Raw genomic sequence first — 23,717 nt, forward strand, 5'->3', positions numbered from 1 at the left:
TTTCTGTCGTGTTAGTTGGGATGGGTGGCTAGTCAAGCTGCGGTAAAATCGCAGCTTTTTTCGCACATATAGCACCACATTTTGTATTATTTTACATGTTTTAGTTTCTCAACAAATTATGCAATACAAATTGTGTGTTAAAATAAACTCACAAAGTCGAACCCTATGTGACATGCTTAAATGAAATAGATGGCTGCTCGTGAATATCGAGTTTTTTTACATTATGATAAATAAAATGACCTCCGCAGAAATACAAACTGGCTGTAATTTGTTTTGTTGGTGCCCTACGCTAAGAATATGTGACTTTAAGATGGTAGATAATGTAGGGTTCTACCCACCTTATTTCTATAAGCTGGTTTGTAATGAAGGTCGCTGAACGATGCGCGTTAGCTTTGAATATAGAGAGAGGTTATCCATACATAAAATGGAAGCGTGGTCATATGCACCTCTATGCAGCACGGCACTACAAAGAAAGTGCTTACGAATTGCAGAAAAGAAAGCTTTCCAGCTGACGATAAGTTCCGGCCTGGCACCAACGCATTTTATATGTGGGTCGTTTAATTTAGTTTCTCTTCAAACGATCCTTTCAGAAATATTTTTTGTAGACGAGTTTAAGGGCGGTACCATCGAATGTTACTTTATGGTGCGAACTTTTATAATATGATATTGGAAGGACCGGACCTGTCTTGTAGCTGTTAAGACGACTAATTGTAATTCGTTTTGGGAAGTGTTGCAAGTGCGCGTATTTCACATTGCAAGGGTAAATTCGCCTTCTTGCGCGGCACATGTCGTAACGCCCAACAAGTTCGCTGACGCATTTATACGTTTCGCAGTTGAGGGTGATAGCAGTTTCCAGCGCCTCAGTTCGGTGAGGTCTTTTATTTGTCCAGTTTCATCGCCTTCTGCGTTAGTGCCGATGAGGTGCATTATGTTTTCTAAGCATTCGGGGTGTTTGTCGTCCTCATTTTGTTCTGTGCATTCATTCTTTCACGAGTTATTTCACAAGTTCTTTGTACCACGAAGATCACACATTGGATATCTCGTAAAGGTGGGGCACCGCAACCCTCGTAGGAGTTGTGCAGCCGGCGCCATTAACCGCCGTTGTGGCCTAGTAGTCACGGTGCTCAGCTGCTGACCAGAATGACACGGCTTCGAGGGCTTCTCATCTTGATGTTCGTAAGCGTCATGCGCGCTGAAATTGGTGGCGTCGCTCTGCGCAGGAAGTCGCGACGCCGTGTTCCAACCACCTCCGATGCTGTTCGACGACGAGCCAAGTCCGCAGGAGATCTGGTCGGCGGTGGCGACATCCATCGCGCAATGGCAGCGTGCGCACAGCGGACGCCACCGCAGAAGCGCCGACGTGGCTACAGCAGAAAGGGGCGTCTGCTACGGATCCCTCGGCTGCTACAGGTCTGCATGTAACAGCTATGCACGCACAATTACATTTCCATCAATATCCATGCTCAGATATCAGCAGCGCATCGATTCTGAGGAGATCAATGCCGCAATTATTGAGATGAACAAACTTTGGTTCTCTAATTGGCGATATATAGACTTCGTCATTATTATGAGGAGATACATTATTCCGAGTGTTAAATTGCCAGCGTCTCAAGTTGGCGCAAAGAGGTCTTTTTTTGACTGACCGCACAATAGTTGCTCTAAACTCCCCTTCTCGCTCCTCCGTCTCATCCCCCCGCCGTGAAAGTGCTTAGAGACGCACAAAGAAATCATGGGAGGTGCGCCGATATCCTAAAAAAATGCTAATTATAGAATTTATTTATTTAGATATTTAGATTTGTAAATGGCGCAGTCCCCTAGTGTTCTTTGCAGGAGTGGCATAGATAATACACCACGGAGGAAAACGTATTGGACACGCTTTCTCGTATATTGATCACCAATGTTTAATAAAAAACTGCATCATCCGAAGCAAACTTAATATATATTGTTGCCAGTACACTGGAGTGGTTACCGGTGTACTTGTTCGGCTATTAAGATCGAATCATTTTATTACAATACATCTCGTTACTAGAGATGGACTTTCTAATTATGAAGTGGTCAATGGGAAATGTGTAGGCATATTTAAGGGGCATGCAATTATTCTGTTTCGAACAACGTACTCACTTCGTATTTTTGTTTTTGTTCTTTTGTAATGTTTTGGTTCAAGAGGAAAGTTCGCGACATATGAAAGTACCACGTGACTACACTGCAGCGAGCATAAGAAAGAAGTGTTATTAAACAGGCTCACCATGTGCACATCAACGAATGAAGATGTAGAGCAATATAAATGATCGAGCAAATCTTTTAAGAGCCACGCCCCGGTCGAAGCAACGAGTCGCTTTGAACGTGAAGCGAGCTTAGCGGCTGTGGTTATGGAATAGATCACGTGCGCGAACAGTCATTCTTTTGACCACAAAGCGTAACATGGCGATACCGTGACCACAAAGTCTGATCGAGGTCAGAAAAGCGCTCCGAAAGCGTAATCAATGGGATTAACGGGTTGTGAGATATGGATTATAAATTCGAGTACGACAGAGTGAAGGAAATAACTGAACTACCGCGACACACATTCCTACAACTCGTTTCGAGCTACACTAAAGCTAACGCTGTCATGGCGGCGTACTATAGGTTGCTAGTAACAAGCTTGCTCGTGAGAGCTGGTTTCCTGCGCGGACCGTGGCATGGTCACGTGGTATTTTTGTCATTTTGAGGGTTTCTGTTATTATCAAAAACAGGAGAAAAGAATAGCACGCACTTAGTACATTACACAAGATAACGCCGCTAGATATCTATTAAACGCGCCTACAGCTGCCGCATTGACATTTTGATAATTAGGTTCGTACTTCTTCATTCTAAAAAGAGACAGGGCGTGCAAACACGGACACAAGAAAGAGATCAGGACACCACAAACGCCGGCGTTTGTGGTGTCCTGATCTCTTTCTTGTGTCCGTGTTTGCACGCCCTGTCTCTTTTTAGAATGAATACGTACCAACTAGCTCAGCTCTCTGTTATTCTAAGCTTCATTTCTTGTACTTCTTCAGTTACAAATTGTATTAGAAGTCACTGAGCAAACATCAATTATAAAACTAATTGCGACAGTTACACACTAGTGGTGCGGTGACTGAAGAAACAGCGGAGCTGGTGGCCTTCCCTTCTTTCCCTCCCCTTCACTCTCATTTCCCTTTCCCATCCTCTTGGTATACTCTACTAGAAGGCTATGCTATGCTTTACTCTCTCCCCTTCTCCTTTCCCTCCTCCTCGCCCCCGCGTCACTCCACCTCACCCTCACTTCCCTTTCCCACCACCTTGCTAAACTATACTATACAAGGCTATGCAATGCTTTCTCCTTTCCCCTCCTACTTTCCATTCTCCTCACCCCCACATCATCATCATCATCAGCAGCAGCAGCAGCAGCACCAGGCTGACTGCGCCCACTGCGGAGCAAAGGCCTCTCCCTTGTTCCGCCAATCAATCCGGTCCTGTGCTTACTGTTGCCACTTTATACCCGCAAGCTTCTTAATCTCATCTGCCCGCCTAACTTTCTCTCTCCCCTTCGCACGCTTGCCTTGTCTTGGAATCCAGTCGGCTGGTTTTAATGAACAGTGGTTATCTCGCTATACTCGCTACATGCCCATGCCCATTTCTTCTTCTTGATTTCGACTAAGATGTCCTTAACGCCCGTTTGTTCCCTGACCCACTCTTGTCCCTTAAGGTTACACCTATCATTTTACATTCCATTGCTCGCTGCGTCGTCTTCAGTTTGTGTTGAACGCTATTTGCAAGCCTCCAAGTTTCTACTCCGTAGGTGAGTACCGGTACCGTAGGTAAGTAGGAGAGTACCTCACCTACTTACCTCTCTAATCCTCATGCTCACTTTGATTTCCCACACCTTGCTGTACTATACTATACAAGGCAATGCTATGCTTCATCCTATACCCTCCCCTTTCCCCCTCGTCAACCTCAGTTCTCTTTCCCACCCCTTGTTATATATGTTATACAAGGCTATGTAATGCTTTACCCTCTCCCCTTACTCTTTTCTATCCTGCTCACCCTGACATCACTCCTCCTCACCTTCACTTCCTTTCGCATCCCCTTGTTATACTGTACTATGCAAGGCTATGCAGTGCTTTACCCTCTGCCCCCGTTCTTTCTATCCTCTTCACCCTCACTTTTGTTTACCACCCCTTACGGTTGCGCGGAGCTATGCGAGGCTCAGCGCGGCGTTGCGAAGTTAAGCGCAGCTGTGCCAAGTGTTTGCTAGGCGATGCGCAGTGACGTCAGAGCTACGCGAGGTTTCTCGCGTTACACTGCAGAGCCGCACCTCAAGTTCAACAAGTCTGCGCTGTTAAAATTACTGGCAGCTTTTGTGATAATGGTGCTCGATACCCTAGACGCCTTCTAGGCGCATTTGTATAACAATAATAATAAAGCAAAACATCACAGGGTTGCTTATCATTCACATAAGATGACTCGAAGGCGAAAGCCATTTTCTTTTTCTTCTCACCCGATGTGTTGATCCTGCCCCGCCCCCCTCCGAAAGCTTTCTGCACGTAACGTGGCATTGCGCTTCCTCCAAGATCAGAGGCACCTCCCCTGGTTTTGCAATGTCTCTGTGATCTGCCCACCTTTGACCAATGTTCGATGTCATGTGATGTCGTGATTATGTGACGTTACGTCGCGTGACGTCACACTGACGTCATACTGACGTCACAAATTTTAGCGATCTGTGTCATGCTGATGACATCTTATGGTGACGTTATCACGTGATGATGTTTTTTTTTACACTCTTGTTGTCCCTGACGCCGTGGGACCGCGACGCCGACGGTCAATTTTCGCGTTCAATGAGGCCTCTCTGGTTTTCGCCTTAAAACGATAACATAAGAAATGGGTATGGAGTTACGGGATTCCCTTCGTATATGATGCCTGGAAAGAAAAACATGGAGGACACTTGAGCATTGGCTGCTCAATCGCTAGCCTGGCTTTGCTCCTCGGTGGACATCCGACCGCGCCGTAAGGAAAGGAACGTCTGTGCGCATCTAAATTGGCTGTTTAAAATATATTCTAAAATGTCTACTGCAAATACGGTTGCGAAGTGCCCACTACTATGTAATTTTCATTTTGCACGCGCTCCAACAAAGCCGCAAAGCCATCAGAAGGTGCCGATGTGCAGTTTGGTATGCACTCCCGCGGTCTCTCGGATTATGCAATCCACTGCACGTGCACCATTGTGATAGTTGGTTCTTGTGTCCATTATTTATCACGAGCACGTTAGTTTGCAGGAGGCTCCTTGTTTTCCTGACCTTTTCACAGAGTATACCGCAAATATACACTGTTTTCCGCGTGAAAAAAGGACGATGACGATAGTAGAATGATGCACACAGTGCTTGTGTGTGTCTTTGTTCGATTCATACTTGCTGTGTGCGTCGGCCGCTGCTCAACTAGCCCAGCGCTCAACCTTGGTGAAAGTGAATAGAAACTTTCGACTTTAGATATTCAGGCAAGCATGAAGCCTTTACAGTTGACAAATTAATCATTCAACCTTTCCGCCAGAGACGTGCTCAATTGACTTGAAAAATATTACGTATTAATTGGCGCACCGTTGCATAAGCATTTTTGACAATTTTTACGTGCGAAAACCACGATATTATGACGCACATCGTAAAGGGGATATCCGGATGAAGTTCCCTAACCTAGGGTTCTTTAATATGCACCTAACGCTAAGAAAACTGGTGTTCTTTACATTTCGTCCTCGATGGAATGTCCCCGCCGTGGCTGGGAATCGAACCCGCACCCTAGAGCTTACAATCGCAACAGCCTACGTGCTAAGCTACCATGACAGTTAAGCTTTCTTTCGAAAGAGCTTATAACTGCTCCAGCCTAACGTGTAAGTGATGAGAGCTGCAGTGTTGATCTGCTTGGTGTCATTGGCAATATAAAACTTTAATAATGAACTGGTTAACCGGCCGAGAATCACTCTGCCAGAAAACGTTTTCATCTTGATAAACAAACGTTTTCTCTCTATTTATCTCTCTGAATGCAACATGATGTACCTTTACATCATCAACGTTCGTCCAGTGTTCCACCCACCTCAACATTTCTGACTAATCTACACTTTACGTTCATCAATTCATATGATAAATTGAAATGACAAGTAAAATATTTAGCCACATTTCCTCTACAGCGCTCTCCAGGGGTGGCCCCTCAGGTGCGTTAGTGGGTCATGAAATTTCATTATTCGGAAGGTTGTGTGTACTCCCTTAGGATGTGAGTACGTCTACTTAGGACAGGTAGTAACCGCGGAGCCGAACCATGAGAGTGAAATAACTAGAAGAATAAGGATAGGATGGGGCTCATTCGGCAAGCATTACCAAATCACGAATGGTAGTCTACCACTATCCCTCAAGAGGAAGGCATATAACAGCTGCATCTCACCGGTACTTACCTACGGAGCAGAAACCTGGAGACTTACAAAGAGGGTTCAACTTAAATTGAGGATGACGCAGCGAGCGATGGAAAGGAAAATGATAGGTGTAACCTTAAGAGACAGGAAGAGAGCAGAGTGGGTCAGGGAACAAACGGGGGTTAAGGATATCATCGTTGAAATTAAGAAGAAGAAATGGATATGGGCCGGGCACGTAGCACGTCGGCAGGATAACCGGTGATCATTAAGGGTAACTGACTGGATTCCAAGAGATGGCAAACGCGTGAGGGGGAGACAGAAAATTAGGTGGGTAGATGGCCTTAAGATGTTTGCAGGTATAACGTGGCGGCAGAAAGCACAGGACCGGTTTGATTGGCGGAACATGGGAGAGGCCTTTGCCCTGCAGTGGGCGTAGACAGGCTGATGATGATGATGATGACGGTTTTCTCCCGATTCAGTAACACAATAAAAGGAAAAACAGACCACTTCCCACCATTATGAATACCTAGGCTACGACGCCTTAGACTGTGTGTTCACTTATGGATCTCGGCGTAATAAAAGGCCAAGTATATTGCAACCTGCTGTGCATATCTAGGCCATTTTGATATCTCCCATCATGATTTCTTTTCTCTTTTGATGGACGCGAACGGTGAAGGTTATCCGCGGCCAGCGACGTATATATTTCGCTATTTCTCGCCCTTTTCAGGGAGGACACCGTCTCAGGTCAGCCCAATGCCTTGCCTGAGGAACCCGGCAGCATCGGAACACGTTTCTACCTGAGTTCGCGCCGCAGTCGCGAACCGCGTCTTTTGGGCGACTCGGCCTTCAACGCCTCTAAGCCAGTCAAGCTCATCATCCACGGCTTCGGCAGCAGTGGCAAGCGCTCCTGGGTACGACGCATGGTGGACGCGTTGCTCGTCGCTGTAAGTGCATGCTTCAACGCGCTTAATTATTTTTCATATGCAGCTTTGAAAATATTCCACAATGTACGCAAGCCTGTGTAGTGATCTGCGATCACTTCTTTACACATTTCAATGACAGGCGTTTGTAAGTGCTGCTGGGTTGGACAAGGAAGCCAAGGGCAAATCGGAAGAATCGGAAATCTTGTGTGAACATGCTTGCGATGTACGAAATAGTAGAGATAGTTTTTTTTAGTGCGGCATGTGAGCGAGTGCGGATACACAGTTAAGTTGGTGAGCCCTACTGTGATTTATAAACAAAAAATGGTCGTACTCATGTTGTCATCGATACACACAAAAAAGGGGACCATGAGGCGATGCGAAGCAGCGTTTCGGCATGTCGAGCCCGCGTTTCAGAGGGGGCAGGGGAGAGGGGTAGTGGATAGGGGAAGTGGAGAGGGGAAAAGGAGAGGTAGAGTTGAGAGGGGGAAGGGGAATGGGGAGGAGAAAGGGGGAGGAGGTGTGGGGAGAGGGTTTGCGCATGCGCAGTAAGGGTGGTCACGCCGCACACCAGCACCACCACCGGATTGAACTCCGCCATAAGATGCTTCGCATCTAAAACTCCTGCCTAAATCGCTCGAGAGCGGCAGCCCTGTGTTTGTAAACCCTTTGCCATTTTGTCAGATGAGGAACTTGGGTTCTTGAAGGGTGACACTGGGGGTAGTCGTGAACCATTTTTTTGTGGATTGTGACGTGGGCTTTGGCCTGGCATGCGGTACTGTTGTGTCTTGTAATTTTTTGCCCTGCATCGTCTTGTTATTTCCCAATAACCCTTTAATTAGTAGTACGCGCTTATACCTGTCCTTTCGTCGTCCTTGTTTTAGCTATGCGCTCAATTTCCTCAGATCATGAATCACCGACTAGCGCAGTCAGCGACTCTGCTAAGTTACATATTTGAAGGACGTTCATTACGGATGACAACGGAAATGTGCCCGAGAGTGTCGTTTGTTTCTTCTGACCCCTTTCTGTCTGTACCATGTGTCGTGTGCAGGGCGACGTGAATGTGGTGGTGGTGGATTGGGAGAAAGGCGCCACGCTGCCTAACTACGTCCAGGCTGCCGCAAACTCACGCCTTGTGGGACGCCAGGTGGCGCAAGCGGTGCGGCGGCTCTTCCGCCTCGGTGCACAGCCGCGCGACTTTCATCTGGTCGGATTCTCCTTGGGCGCCCACGTAGCTGGCTTCGCGGGCGCCGAGCTCAGGAACCTTTCGCGAATCACCGGTGGGTACCAGCGCTGCAGCTACTACTGCTGCAGTTTTAGATGTATTCTTTCGGAGAACAGGATATGAGAGACACCATATTGGTGGGCTTTGTACTTACGCCGGCGTTACCGCCGTAATCAGTATCGTCCGCGTAGTATTCACGGAAGATTACTGTCCGATTTATAGACCGCAACGTGTAGAAAAGGACAGAAAGCCGTGATGAAAATAAAACTTTGGTGACTCCTTCATTGCTGTAATTTGTTGTGTGTCTCTCAGCTCATCCTTGTACTGTTGTGTGCTTTTTCCGGGTCGAATACGTCGCGTTTTGATTCAACTTGCTTTTATGCCGAAAGAAAGTTCAACTTTTTCTACAAGGCTTTTGCCATCGTAACTGAAAGACACATTCGCTGTTGAAACGTGGGATCTCTCTTTGTAATATGTAGTGCAGATGGCGCATAGCGAAACGCCGGGTAGTACAACTGCCGTATCAAGTAACTATACAATACAGTCGGCACAGAAAAAAAAATGTCGGCCACCAATCTTGCCGCAACAACTAAGCATAGCATACGTGCTGATGTTAGGTGATGTTGGCGCAGTTGTAGTTATTCTTAGCTAGCGATGGCTAATGGCGGCTGATCTTTGCTAAATGATGGTTCTTGTCTTCGAGTATTACCTCACTTCGTCTAGGATTTCCGTATTTTACATGGTAAAGTTATCCAAACAAGAAAGTTTTCAGGTGAAAATGAAGGCTTGGAGTGAGGAGAAATAGTTGAACAAGGAATGTTGGTGGAGTCTCACCGACGCAAGTTTAAGAGGACTTGCTTTCCTTCCTTACCAACGTTTTAAGTGCGAATGCACTTTATAAGCGACCCTGAATCCGCCGTCCCATAGCAACGGCGCGAGGAAAGGAGAGGAGCGCCTGTAGCAACGGCGCAGCGACGTCACACCCCACGTGACTGCGCGCGCTCCGCCTCCTCACCGCGGTTTGCGCGGGCGCGCGCCGGCTCCGCACCGCTCTTCTAGGTGGCATTGGGTGCAGTGCTTCGCCGCTCTTTCTCTCGCCATTCGCTCTCTCTCCTCCCTGCGCCCCACTCTCCCGTCCACTCACGCCGCTGTGAAACGCCAACGGCGACCACAAGGCTGAGATTATGGCCGTCAGGTACAATGACAACACAAACAGGCGCTGATGAATGTGTAAATAAATGGTTACGGTACAAATCCTCGTCTCGTCATTAATTTACGCCATTAAAATTACTGCGCCGTGTACTCTCGGCGCAAGAAATGCATTCGCATTTCCTCACGATTCCCTTCGGGGAGGTGGGGGCATTTTTTTTATCAACGTCTTACTCTCTCTCCCCTACCTCAATCGTGGTGAAGGAAAGAAAGAGAGGAAGATGGAAAGAAAGAAAGAAAGAAAGAAAGAAGGAAAGAAATGAAGAAAGAAAGAAAGAAAGAAAGAAAGAAAGAAAGAAAGAAAGAAAGAAAGAAAGAAAGAAAGAAAGAAAGAAAGAAAGAAAGAAAGAAAGAAAGAAAGAAAGAAAGAGGCTACTGCATGTAGGCAAGTTGACGTGACAAAGGAAGGCTCTGTGTTGTACAGTAAGCTAGAAGCAAAAAAACAAGGACAAAAACGATGGGCTGGACGAAGCCTCAGTGTTGGTTTTAGTCGCTTTCACAGGGTGCACATTAATCCTTTGCCCACTCGCCTTTCGGTTCCTCCCATACAAATCGGATCGTTTATTGGCAACGCCAACTTTTCTGTGTCCTATAGCCCCTCCCAACTCCCTCGTTCTTTTCTTCCCCTTCTTTGCGCAAAAGCCTGCTCTTCTTCCCCTTCACATCCGAGGTTGGGGCACACTGATCATAGCGCATATAGGAGCAACCATAAGGGTGGCAGTTACTACAGTGACGAAGATAAGTCTTCTTTTGAGAATGCTCGCTCGGGCGACGTTCCCTGTTCGACTTCTCATGGCGAAATAATGGAATTTCGGATAACACTGCGCAATATCCGACAATTCCCTAGAAGGGATTTCTGTGTCTGTTTTTTTTTTTCTCTTGAAGGGCTGGACCCGGCAGCGCCCTTGTTCGAAGGATACGATCATACGTCGCGGCTGGATCCCACAGACGCGACATTGGTGGACGTGATCCACTCCAATGGCGACAGCTTCCTGCGAGGCGGCCTGGGTGCCTTCGAGCCGCTAGGACACGTCGACTATTATCCAAATGGCGGCAAGGCGCAACTGGGATGCAACAGCGTCTTTGTCGGCGCCCTTAGCGACATCTTCTGTGAGCACTCTCAGTGGCCCTTGCGAAACATCTGCGCTTTCAGAGATTTTAATTCCCTCTCGCTTCCTGCGTGAAGTGAAGATCAAGCCGCCGACATAGCAACAGAATGAGCGGTTCGCAGTGATATTGCATTAAAATAAAGAGATTGCGAATGACCTCGAAGAAACAAATATGCGCAATGGAAAAAAGCAGCCAACCGCAAATTTTCACGAAATGAGAACGAATTTTCACTTATTACGTCCACGAGGCGGTTCTTGACTGAACCTATTCGAATGTTGTCAGCATATCTATTTTGTTTAGTTTTTCACAGGCGCTCGTCACAAGAAGATAAAATAATTTTCGTAAGTCAGCGTCAGGCCATTCACGTAACGTGTGAGAAGACGTTTTAAACTATCGCTGTCACTTGTGTGTTATAGCAAGCATAGATCATGTGAAATAAATCTTGTGGGCCAAGAAAGAGAAAGAAAAGCCTCTACGCAATGCGCAATGAAACGTTGAATATAGAAAGACGCCTGATAAACGTACAGGAATATTTTGTTATCTGAAATATGGCGCCACTTTTTCTTGCACTGCTTTAGAGACTTCTGTGCTCGTATAAGCTGCGAAGTACGCATAATCCACTTGCCATCGGCAGGGGGCCACTGGCAGAGCCTGTGCCACCACCGCCGCGCACTTCAGCTCTTCACCGAGTCGGCAAACCCGCAGTGTCCGTTTCCAGCATTTTCATGCGCCACCTACGAACACTTTCTGCGCGGAGAATGCTTTCCGTGCGAGCGGCCAACGGACTGCAGCTACATGGGATACTTTGCGGACCGGTCACGAGCGCGCGGAAGGATGTTCCTGATGACTCGCCAGGAGCCGCCCTTCTGTGGTCAGTGTTACAAGAAGTAGAAAATATAAAAAAAATCTCAGTGCCAGCAGATGCTTCTGATATGTCACGAAAAAGTTGTATTAGTTGCACAAGCAACGGGTGTTTCTCTTCCGAGCACTTCTGGTTGGCCTTTTACACCGGGTTTCCGGAAATTCAGAAAACGCGTTAAAAAAAATAAAAATGCTACGGAATCTATGATTCTGGTTCAAGTTACCATTTATGTTGGATAGATAGAATATCGGAGCATAAATTTACTAAACAGAAATGACAATCACCTGTCAGGTTAATTAATAAAAATAATTGAATGAGTTCATTGAAACATTAGATGGTTTTCTCGCAAATCTAAATTTACCTCATTCAGCATATCGCCACTGATACAGTTTCTTGTTTCTGATCTTGACAGTACATCATTTGTGCTATAAATAGTGTTTTGTTTTGTTGTGTGTGTTGTGCTTTGCCAGTATGTATTAATACATGTACATTAACTATTAGATATTCGTTCTATTTTAAGCGTTTCCTTGTCTTTGTTTCATTGCTCGCTGTTTTCTTTTTTTATGCTTCTTTTTAACTATCTTCAAGCGAGGGTGCCGCTGCAGTCTTCGATATGGGACCCTTGTCTGTATATTTTCCTGTTTCCCATGTTAATGCTCACTAGAATTGTAAAATGACTTTGACTTTGTGAACATCTGGGATCGTTGCTACACCTGGCGGAGCAGATCACAACCGCGTGGCCTCTGAGATCTGCTTCGGTGGTGCTACGCAATGTTAACCCGAGGAATACACCAGAGCACACGAACGCCTCTACCCATGTCAAAGATTAGGGTCGCCGCCAATTTTTTTCTGAGCGCCTTGCTACATTCATGGGCGAGGTGCAAATCTCGACAACCGCCGAATCTATTCTGATTATGCTGGCTACTGGGTTCTTTTAAGCGACGTGTTTTGTTGATCAGAAAGAAAGATATATTCCTTCGCGTATCGCTTTACAACGGCATAAAAACTAAACCAAACGTATTTAGTGTAATTCGAGCATGCCGCCGCCACAAGATATGCAACCAGGTTCTTTAAAGGAATACCAGGACTTAGCGTTTGTAATTTGCTATACGAACTAATCTGCAATTGCACTTTCCATCAGGATTGTTTACACATTTGTATACTGTAAATCAAGCGTGATAATTATTAGAAAATAGGTACTGCATGCAAAATGCATTAATGTGATTATTTGAACTCACGATACACAGATAGTTCTGTAAAATGGTGTCCGTGTACTTCGTGGATGGACTGGCAGATTTATGGCGTTATAGACTGCCGAATTCACGTCTACTGTGCCTCCTAAATTACTGCCGCCCGTACCGTTGTTGTTGTTGACCTCTCACGTTGGCTCAAACCCAATGCAAGGAATTGGCGGAGTAGTGGGTGGAGTTTTTCATTAAGTTCTATAGTGTAACACTAGTAGATGTTGTAGTTAACAACACATTGATTTGAATTGCCATATATCAATATTTTGTTTAAAAACTCTAATATTTAAACCGGCTGAATTTAGCAAGACATTTTTCAGTCTCTATGATAAATTCCTCATTGGCGAAGAAAACATCCCGGTGGCTGTTGAAAGTAAAAGGTTGCGGGAAAAAAATGACGCGTTCACAAGCAAGGGAATTTCTCGCTTACCTCACACATTCTAATAGAAATATTTGAATGTGGAAACAACAATCTTTGAAATTTGGAAGGGACCAATAAAAACCTCTATGGAAATGCTGTAAACTGCGCTTTTGTGACCACCGAACGGAGCAAAATTCATGCACATTTGTCTACTCTTATTCTCATGCGGCATGAGATCACAGCTGTTAATAAAGGTATGTGCACGTCCACCATAAGGACCGTGATTGGCGATGAGGGTGGCGGTGGTGAAAAACGTTCGGAATGCCGTGGAAAGCGTGCATCCTTCAGGGGCTCTGCCTTTCAATATTAATGAAAGTATTAACTGGTCAGGGGTAGCTATACGCAAGACGCATTTAAACTATTGGTGACAGAAAGCGGGATAGCGAATGATGGAAACGGAGTCGCTACACGTGTTGATAGCAGTCCATCATCTACATAAATAAATAAATAAATAAATAAATAAATAAATAAATAAATAAATAAATAAAGTCTCGTGTTGCAGGGCAACAGCGGACATGTTTCCTCACACTAACGACACACAAAAAAGCACTCTAGGGGATTACTGCTCAGAAAAGATGGTAATAAAGGCCAAAATCATTACAACTAATCTACTGTTCATGCACATATACCCAAGAAAATGACACCGGCATAGACCTGCGGTAGCTCACTAGGCCAACCACCACGCGCGCAATGCAGCGCATATGGCACTTGATTACTTGCGTATAGCAAATTAGCATTCCGTAAATCCTTATTTCACTTCATTCTGATGTTTTTACTTTATAATCAAACATAAAAAGTGTTCACCTGTAGTAAAAAGTGTCAATTGTTCGAGTGTACAGAAAAAAAAAAAAACTTGAACACTCGGAATTTCCGCATTCTTGTCGCTCATAATCTTGTATATAAACAATACTTTCGGGATTTTTTCAAGTCCTTCGTGGACGTTCCGAGAATTTGATGGAACCTCCGAACAATACATCGATGTTTTCTGCTTCAGCGTGCTTGTTAAAACAGTATATCTGCTATTAAGGTTAAGTTATAGAATATTGCTTTTGATTTTTTTTATTATTGCTTATTTGGGGTCACCTTACTTTATCAACGTGGCGGGATTTCAAGAAAGGTATTGTTCACAACAGCCGATACAATCCTAGGTTTTCCAACCAAAGGCAATACGTCCCATTAAAACAGGTGATAAGTAATCTCTCAGTAATGTCTAACGGGCAATGCGACGTAGAAATATAAACTGCAGCGCATTCAGCAGTGCTCCAATGTTTCGTTCTGTTATTTTTCCAGCAAGTCAATACAAGCTGGTTGTCAACAGCTCGGCCGGCCAAGAGCCATCGTATGGCAAAATTGAGGTGGAACTGTTCGCTGAGTCGGGCGCCAACGAAACGTTCAGCGTAACAACGTAAGTGTGCCCGTTACGATGCAGAGATGCACGTGGAGTTGGCTGCATCAGGCTCACAACGCCCTAACGAAACGTCTTATTGCCTGTACATTTGTGGCAGTGTGCGACAACCCTATTTCGATCGCAGTGTGCGACAACCCTATTTCGATCACTGTAAATCCGCATTCAGATCCATACTCAATGCTGACAACGTAGGAACAGTTAACATGAAAATATTTCCAAATTACTCCAGGACGCAGGATTGACTTAGTTAAATGCATCCGCTTCATGGAAGACAATGCTACTGCACATAGTGAGCTAATCTTTTAAACAGATTGGGCAGCGAATGATAATGAACTTGTTTGTAAAGCTTTCACAATGATCAAAAGAGATTATTGTTAAGTTGTGAATTAATTGGCCAAGCTAGTGACAAAGAAAAGATGTAAACGTAACCTCGAATGCGATTTCTGTGCGCAATTCGTACTTGTAATGCTCTTGTCCTGCAGTTTGACAGGCCTTCATATTCGGACGCATGGAAATCGCTATTGGGCACTTGCTATGGTATTGTCACGTGGTCCTAACGTCGACGAAGGAAGCAGTCGGCGTGTCGAATATGAAACTTTATTTGGTCGAACTTGTGGCCGGAAAAGGAAAAGTCAAACTACAGGAATAAACACTGTACACTGATAGCGGCGAACAGAGCGTCGGCCGTCGATAAAACTGCTCATGGCTAGGACGCGCCGTCTTTTATACATCACGCATCGAAATTTCCAGTCTTATCACTGGTGGCCGCGCGAGCTCTGGAATAATCTATACTACTTGCGTCCTGCGCGCAATCTTACCAAAGTGATCTAATACAGTCGCGAAGCGTCTAGAACACTGCGGTGCGGTCAGCGTCGAGCGTTGCTAACCGTCCTTGCAGGTCAAACCCGAATACAGCAAAATAAAACAAGAAGCGAGCGTGGCAGTATATCGAGAGTATCTCGCTGACTAAATCGCAGTGTACGTTGCAAGTTTGCGAAGTTCCTTATTCTAAATTTATGAACAAAGGCGTCGTTTCGCTTTTCTTAAAAATAAAAAAGAAACGTTTCTGAAAGGTATGCGCACTCACAAGTGCAAAAGGACATCAAGTGCCATACCTCGGCTGCTTGTACAACACTTTTCGGAAAAGTTTCTGATGTTTTTGAGGAAAGAGAAACATACGGGCTTCTTGTAGGCGGGAAGGAACTTTGCCTTGAATAACATTAAAAAAAAAAACTACAAATACGCTACGCAAACGTTGTCTGTTTTTTGTAGAGCATCTGAGGATGCTTTTAAGGTAAGACGATGACCTAACATAATATGTGCGTAATGAATCTCAAATCAACAAAATGCGAGTTCTTTGTAAGATGTAGGCTTGGCTGAACGATTAGTCAGAAGCCGTACAGATAATAATAATCTCGAGAACATTCGCGTTACAATTATTAGCTCTTGAGTTGCGTGGATGTGTCAATGAGCTCCTACTCCAAATATGGTAGTTCTGTGTCACGAAATGGGCATGTTAATAAAAACGTTCTTTGTGAAGCAGGAGTGTGATACAGAGTGCTAGCTGTTGTACTCTTATTTTTGAGACGTGTGACAATATTGTATAGTAACTTGTCTGGCACGGTTTTCCGATACGAATATAGTTAATGGATGGCCATTTACTTTACGGCACCACAGGATGGCTTAACTTCTGTATTAGTGCGACTGTGTGCTTCATCTTAACGGGTAAATAACTGTGGTCTCTGATCATGTTAGAGTGTGCGCTCATTAATTTGTTTTGTAGTGAACGTCTTCTGTTTGTGCATACAAAGCACTTCCATAACGCTTGGGCGTATAAAGAAGCACCGAACACGCGCACAGAACTTCTTAGAAAACCATTCATATTGAACGGCAGAGGATATGCGTATGCATATCTAAGAGACAGAATATATAAACAAATGCTGAAAGAAATTTCTGTTTAAGGCAACAGGTAGAAACGAAAGCCGCAAACAAAGGCAGCGAGACAATTTCTTCAGAATGTCTTAGCTTGAACTGGATGTAAAATATTTGGCCGTGCATTGTGATGTCGCGGGTAATAGTTGGCTGAGTGTTAAAAATTGCTACAAAGAAAAAAAATTAATTCAAACACCAGCGCGTTTCGACGCTCGTTTTCAGGACAAGTCTTTCAGAAAGTGCTCTTTGCATCATAGTGCGTCGTAGATTCACTAGCGGCACTTCTTATGGCTAGCATCACAATATTGTTCGCTTCACTTCGCAAAGTACTGTACGCTGTGCAAATTTCTTAATTATTATTCAACTATATTTATTTATTTATTTTTCGCAACAACCACAAAACACCTCAGTACTCGCCAAAACAAAATACGTGCCGCTTGAACTCACTAGTCTGGGGTGTTTGCTCTGATCGGCTAATAATAAGAATTCTTGGCGTTTTACCTCTCGAAACCACGATATGATTACGAGGCATGCCGTACTGGAGGGCTTCGGAAATTTAGACTGCCTGGTGTTCTTTAACTTTCGCTGACATCGCACAGCACACATGCCTCTAGCATTTCGCTCTCATCGCCTAAAATGTTTTCTTCAAACACCCAGCTTTTGGCATCTTCTTTTAAACGGTGCTCGTTGTTTATAATTGATTTGCGTACAATAGCATTGTTCGTGAAATCACAGTAAGTTTGATGGTTTTTGATTCACCGCTTCAGAGATTCACAAGAGCTGAAAGGTGGCCAAGCTGAGAAAGTGCTCGTCGCCGCGCACCCTGCTGTCGTCAACATCACCAGAATAGTCATTAAGTACACCAAATATCGAGGATGGATTTACGGAGGGAAGGACTCCTGGTTCATCGACAAAGTATCCGTCCTCGACAGCTTCGGCTACACGTGAGTACTGTTCACTTTCTCAACATTTTGGGCTTCATGAAAGGTACGTCACGTTAAAACATTGCTCACGGAGCTGTAAGTTCGTGTTAAAATTGTCTTCACAGTTAAATGAAAATAGTGCGAAAAAACGCAGGACGAGATGAAGAAGCCTTCTTCGTCTCGTCCTACGTTCTTTTGCGCTATTTTCATTTATCATGAGTTACCAACTCGCCCAGCAGTATATTCTTCTAAGTTGTTTCACGATTAACCTAACCACTGCCTACAGCTCATGTGGGTTTGATGCACAGCTGATGGTGAATTCAATCTTAAATCATATTACATTGCGCTGCTCTAGTGGAGTCAAAGCACAGCCTACATTATTGACTTTTGAGCTGCTCAACGGCAGGCAGACAAGGCATACAGACCTTAACGAAATGCAGTTTATTCTTCTGTGCAATACATAAAACAAAGAACTACAGCCTCAGATAAAATACCAGCGCCTGCCGCGCGAGAAAGGGAGGGTTATAACTGTTACCTAGACCACCACACAACAATAACTCAATGGACCTTTCCAGCAAAACTTGGGCCACTACAATCGCGGCCGCAAGGCAGTGTGCGTAGCAGCAGCGTCGGCCGCAGAGGCTGCCGGAGCTGTATATATCCGAGCCTCGCTGGCAACAAAAATGCGTGCACTGAGTATTTGCAATAACAGCAGCAGTTATAATCCCGTTTCTATGTTTGTTCACAAAACATATGTGTATGCATTAGAAAGAAAATTAATTATCTCATTCATTAGACCGAGAGAAAAAGTTATCTCCTTCACAAGCCGTGGATGACCCTGCGTAAAGGGCAATTCAAATCACCTAAGAATGTCATAGTTTTTAGCTGGCTCTTATTTCGGACTGTTCATCGTATCTGATCTAAAATGTGACAAATGCGGTTGCGCCGGTTTTTTATGAACCCTTTATTATTTTAAAAATAAATTTGTTAGAAATTAGCGCCTGCCCTCGTCGGTTGTCACTCAGTCCTTGGGTGCTGCAGGATGGCTCGAGTTTGGCGAAACTCGGGATTTTTCCGAGCTCTGGCGACACCCCCTTTTGAACGAGCTAATAGTACGGGAGGGTGAAATCCATCCCTCAGCGCGCGCTTCGTTCCATTGGTTACGATGGAACGCGGTGTCACGTCAAGGGCGGTCGAGAAGGTTGGGTGGTGTCTTCAAGCTAGAGGCAGCTTCTTTCATTAGTCTGTCGTTCCACTGAATGCAGAAGTGCACCCATGCAAGAAAAGTGACAAAAAGCTCTACTAACTTTTAAGCATGCGCGGGCCGTTTGAATTCATTTTCAAGCGTTTAATCTCTGCACTAAGTATCCTTTAGAATAATCAGCACCGCGGCCTCTGAGATTAGTTCCGACCGAGCGCCTTACAACACAGCGGCTAGAGCTAATCGCCGAGGCCACTTGTATAAACACCATGGTCGGCCTGTACATTCTAGCGCGTTGCTCGGACGGCGCGCGCCCTCGTCGTTCTGTTCTTCATCGCCTGCTCGCTCCCACAGCACGTGCGCCCGGCTGATTAGTGCGCCCGGCTGGGCGGTATACCTAGCTAAGTCAGGACGTGCTATGACGAAGCTGATTAGGCCGAATCATGCTAAGGCCGAGCTAACTAAGCCACGTCTTACTAAGATCGTGTAAAGGTAAGAGCGAGGTAATTAACATCAGCCTAATTAGCACGACGCTAATTAGGAGCGTATAATTAAAACCAAGATAATGAAGCCCTTACTCACCGAGATCGTGTTAAATAGGTCGTGCTGATCATGATTATGCTAATTACCTCTGTAATATTCAGAACCTCGCGAATTAAACCTGAGTAATTAATGCCGTGGTAATTAAAGCACTATAATATATTGGTAATAAACACGAGGCTAATTAGGATCGTGCTCATTAGGAATATGCTAATTACCTCTGTACTATTCACGACCTTGCGAATTAAACCTGAGTAATTAATGACACGCTAACTAAAACATTGACAATTAATGCTAATTAACACGACGCTAATTAGGAGGGTGTAATTAAAACCAAGATAATCAGGACCTTACTCACCGAGGTAGTGTTAATTAGATCGTGCTAATTAGTATTATGCTAATTACCTCTGTGCTATTCAAGACCTTGCGAATTACACCTGGGTAATTATTGTCGTGGTAATTAAAATATTAACAATTAAGAAAGGGCTTTTCAATATCATGTTAGTTAAGACCTTCCTAATCAACAGCACCAATATTGAGACCGAACTGACACGGTCATTACTCCGAAGCAGACCAAGCATTCTGAGTAGACGAGCCACGTAAAAAGCTGCAAGAAGCTAGGTGATCGCAAGCTCCTCCGATGGCCGCAGCCTTGCACAAATAGTGCAGGCTCACCAAATTATTTTATATGCAAAAAAAATCACAGCATATCCACGGAGTGAATGATGATGAGTGGGCGAAGCTGCGGAGGTTCATCGATAAACCGTGAATCTTCCGTGAATTCTGCCCAGTACATCATCACCGACGTGAGATCGGGCGCGTTTATACTAAAGGTTCGATGAGAGTTATGACGACTTGCAGGTCACTTTAATTTTGCATGTACGCTGTGAATTTTCATTGTTTAGAAAACCATTGCTTTAGAAAACATCTGGCGTCTTTCGTTAAGCAGCTGGCGTCTTTTCGTTTTGCTTTAGAAACATCTGGCGTCTTTCGTTGGTTTATTTCATCAATCAACGGCGTTTTGAACAAAATTTTTATTGTTTAATCACGCACAGGAGAAATCTCACCAGGCACTACCTTGGAGGTAAACAATGGCTGCTAATGGGAATGAGAGACAGAAGAAGTCGGCTTTTAGCTAACACTTACATTTCTACTTCTACTAACATTTCCTACTGGAACATGCCAATGGCTGCTAATGGGGAATGAGAGACAGAAGAATTCAGCTTTTAGTTAACGCGCACGCTGCGAATTTTTTATTGTTCAACAACGCACAGGAGAAATCTCCCACCGGCACCACCTTGGAGGTCAAGATCTGGTACTAGCGTTAAGACTGGTTGCGCACTACGACGGGGAAGAACGGGTGCCGCTTTAAGGAGCTTCGCCCCTAAAAAGCTGCTGAGTAGCGTCCACCGCATGAAACATTTGACAGGCACACCGGCACAATGACAGTCCCGAGTTGAACTGGGGCATTTTCAGAATCAACGAGTTTGTGCCCGAGTTCACGCGTCAATCAATTTGATTGACAGACGCCCGCGGCGAAGAGCTGGTCCGCCCACCGCGTTTCCTTTTGCCGAGGAGCAGTGCTGACGCCGCAACGCCAGCGAGCGGCACGATTCATCTATGAGCTTAATCGCACTGACTATACACACACGCACGAAAAACTAAAGGTTATATCATCACGTGGCTACGATATCTCGCACTCAATTTAACCGCTCTCACGACGTACCACTCACAGTTATGAAGCAAGCGCCCCTGGTGGTATTTGCGGCGAGAAATGGTACTATTTACTTGTTTGTGGAGACATTGCTTCTACCGATTCGCTACTACAGAAAAATGTTCAGACGTGTAATGTAAGCATAGCAGTAACCTGTCCATTTATTTATCTGTAATATTCCAGAGAAGCGAAACGAGCTGCACCAGAGTGCTGCGTGTGCGCCCTTGTTACCTTCGAGAATGAAAATTTCCATGATGCAGGTGGAACGAAAGAATTTTCCGAAAGAGGACAAACGCCCACGAACACGCCCGTGGGAGGCGCGATGATCACTTGGCAAAAAGATAGCGCGACAATCACGCTGACGTCGCTGCACTGTCAAAATGTTGACTATGTGGCGGTGAGGGGAAGGGGTGAGGGGAGAGGGAGAGGAAGTGTGTGGAGAGGGCTTGCGCATGCGCAGTAAAGGTGGTCACGCCGCCCACCATCACCAGATTGAACTCCGCGATAAGATGCTTCACATCTAAAAAATCACAGCATATCCACGGAGTGAATGATGATGAGTGGGCGAAGCTGCGGAGGTTCATCGGTAAACCGTGAATCTTCCGTGAATTCTGCCCAGTACATCGTCACCGACGTGAGATCGGGCGCGTTTATACTAAAGGTGCGATGAGTTATGACGACTTGCATCTCACTTTAATTTTACATGTACGCTGTGAATTTTCATTGTTTAGAAAACCATTGCTTTAGAAAACATCTGGCGTCTTTCGTTAAGCAGCTCGCGTCTTTTCGTTTTGCTTTAGAAACATCTGGCGTTCTTTCGTTTTGCTTTTACAAAACATCTGGCGTCTTTCGTTGGTTTATTTCATCAATCAACGGCGTTCTGAACAAAATTTTTATTGTTTAATCACGCACAGGAGAAATCTCACCAGGCACTTCCTTGGAGGTAAACAATGGCTGCTAATGGGAATGAGAGACAGAAGAAGTCGGCTTTTAGCTAACACTTACACTTCTACTTCTACTAACGTTTCCTACTGGAACATGCCAATGGCTGCTAATGGGGAATGAGAGACAGAAGAATTCGGCTTTTAGTTAACGCGCACGCTGCGAATTTCTTATTCTTCAACAACGCACAGGAAAAATCTCCCACCGGCACCACCTTGGAGGTCAAAGCGTAAGACTGGTTACGCACTACGACTACGACTACGAGGGACGAACGGGTGCCGCCTTAAGGAGCTTCGCCCCTAAAAATTGTTTGGCATTTCTCATTTCACGCGCATGTGGGTTGTCAACGACACGTGCTGGCTGCGTGAATCTAATTCGCGTATTTCTGACACGCGAAGTGTCGTCCTTTGCAGAACATGTAAATTTATTCCATCGCTGTACATACACTATTCGCTGAAGAAAAATTCGTCACGCAGTGAATATTTATTGGAGCCGTACTTTGTAAGCATGTTGATTCGACCTTTTGGCGCACCCAGGGAGGAAGGGAGGGGTTAAAGTTCTCTCGAAACTGTTCAGTTTTGCATGTGTATATATACACGCACTCATACAAACGCAAGCAACAAACGTACATTATTAGCTTGATGTTTGTCGCACCATGCCAATAACTAAACTAAAGGCGTTATCGGAGACTGATAAATTGTTGCTTGGGTGCGTGGTTTTTTTAATAGGTCTCAGTTTAGTATTTTCTAATATATCGGATCAAATATAGTACAAGTTACATCAGGATTGCCCCAAGGTTCCATGCTCGGGCCCTCGTGTATATAATGAGAAACAACCACTATAGACTGCAAAATAGGGTTATTCGCAGATGACTGTATCATTTAAAAAGGAATTAAAATGACCAAGATCACTTCCCCCTTAACTTAACCACTTAATACTATTACAGAATGTTGCTTAAACTGGCAGATGACAATCAGTGTAACAAAAATTCGCCAGATCCCACGTACCGTGGGAGTCGATGTTATACGAACTATGTCACGGGAAGGTGACTGTGGCGTAATTTTTTTACTGAGCGAAACGTTACAAACTGACGCTAAAGATTTGTATAAATTTTATACGCACACATATATGTTGAAGAGCCGCATATGTGTTATATAACCACTTGTTTAAAGTTGGATAACGCTGCCAACGGCAAGGTGGGTATTACCAACACCAGAAGCGGTAAGCTGATATGTAAAGCTTATACTTGTCCGTTATGATGGAGAACGCACGCACGTTTCACGAACCCGTGTGCATGTGTGGAAGAAGTTCTTGACTGTTCTTGAACAAGGTCATCAACCCCGTGATCAGGGAACACCAGCAGCTGGTCATGACTGTGTTATCGGATCAGGTCGCGATCGCGGTGACGAGGTGTCCATGTGTAGTGATGTATGTCAAGACGTTTATTAACGGGCGCTCAGCGACGGCGCACGGCAGCGACAGTCAAAGCGGGGTGACTCTCTGCACGAGGGGCGTGCTCTCAGAGAAGAGAACGACCCACTGGAAGGCGCTCGAGAGGACGACCCATTACTGAGTCGGAACGCGTCGCTACATGTATGAGGTATAGTACAGCTGTTGGAAATTGTTGATGCCTCAGTCATTTCGTCGACAAACTGTCTGTCAATAGAGC

The 23,717-nt window shown here is 45.0% G+C and overlaps 1 protein-coding gene across 1 annotated transcript in view; it reads left to right on the forward strand.

Moving 5' to 3' along the window:
- LOC119395726 (pancreatic triacylglycerol lipase) overlaps positions 1-23,717 on the forward strand; it is a 48,414-nt gene that overhangs the window by 18,921 nt on the left and 5,776 nt on the right. Inside the window, exons 2-8 of the mRNA XM_037662736.2 lie at positions 1,221-1,410; positions 7,125-7,341; positions 8,369-8,597; positions 10,637-10,861; positions 11,496-11,732; positions 14,679-14,793; positions 17,496-17,672. Of these exons, the coding sequence (XP_037518664.1) occupies positions 1,221-1,410; positions 7,125-7,341; positions 8,369-8,597; positions 10,637-10,861; positions 11,496-11,732; positions 14,679-14,793; positions 17,496-17,672 (1,390 nt within the window). The remainder of the gene's footprint in view (positions 1-1,220; positions 1,411-7,124; positions 7,342-8,368; positions 8,598-10,636; positions 10,862-11,495; positions 11,733-14,678; positions 14,794-17,495; positions 17,673-23,717) is intronic.

Source organism: Rhipicephalus sanguineus, chromosome 6 (assembly GCF_013339695.2).
Source record: "Rhipicephalus sanguineus isolate Rsan-2018 chromosome 6, BIME_Rsan_1.4, whole genome shotgun sequence".
Lineage (NCBI taxonomy): Eukaryota > Metazoa > Arthropoda > Arachnida > Ixodida > Ixodidae > Rhipicephalus > Rhipicephalus sanguineus.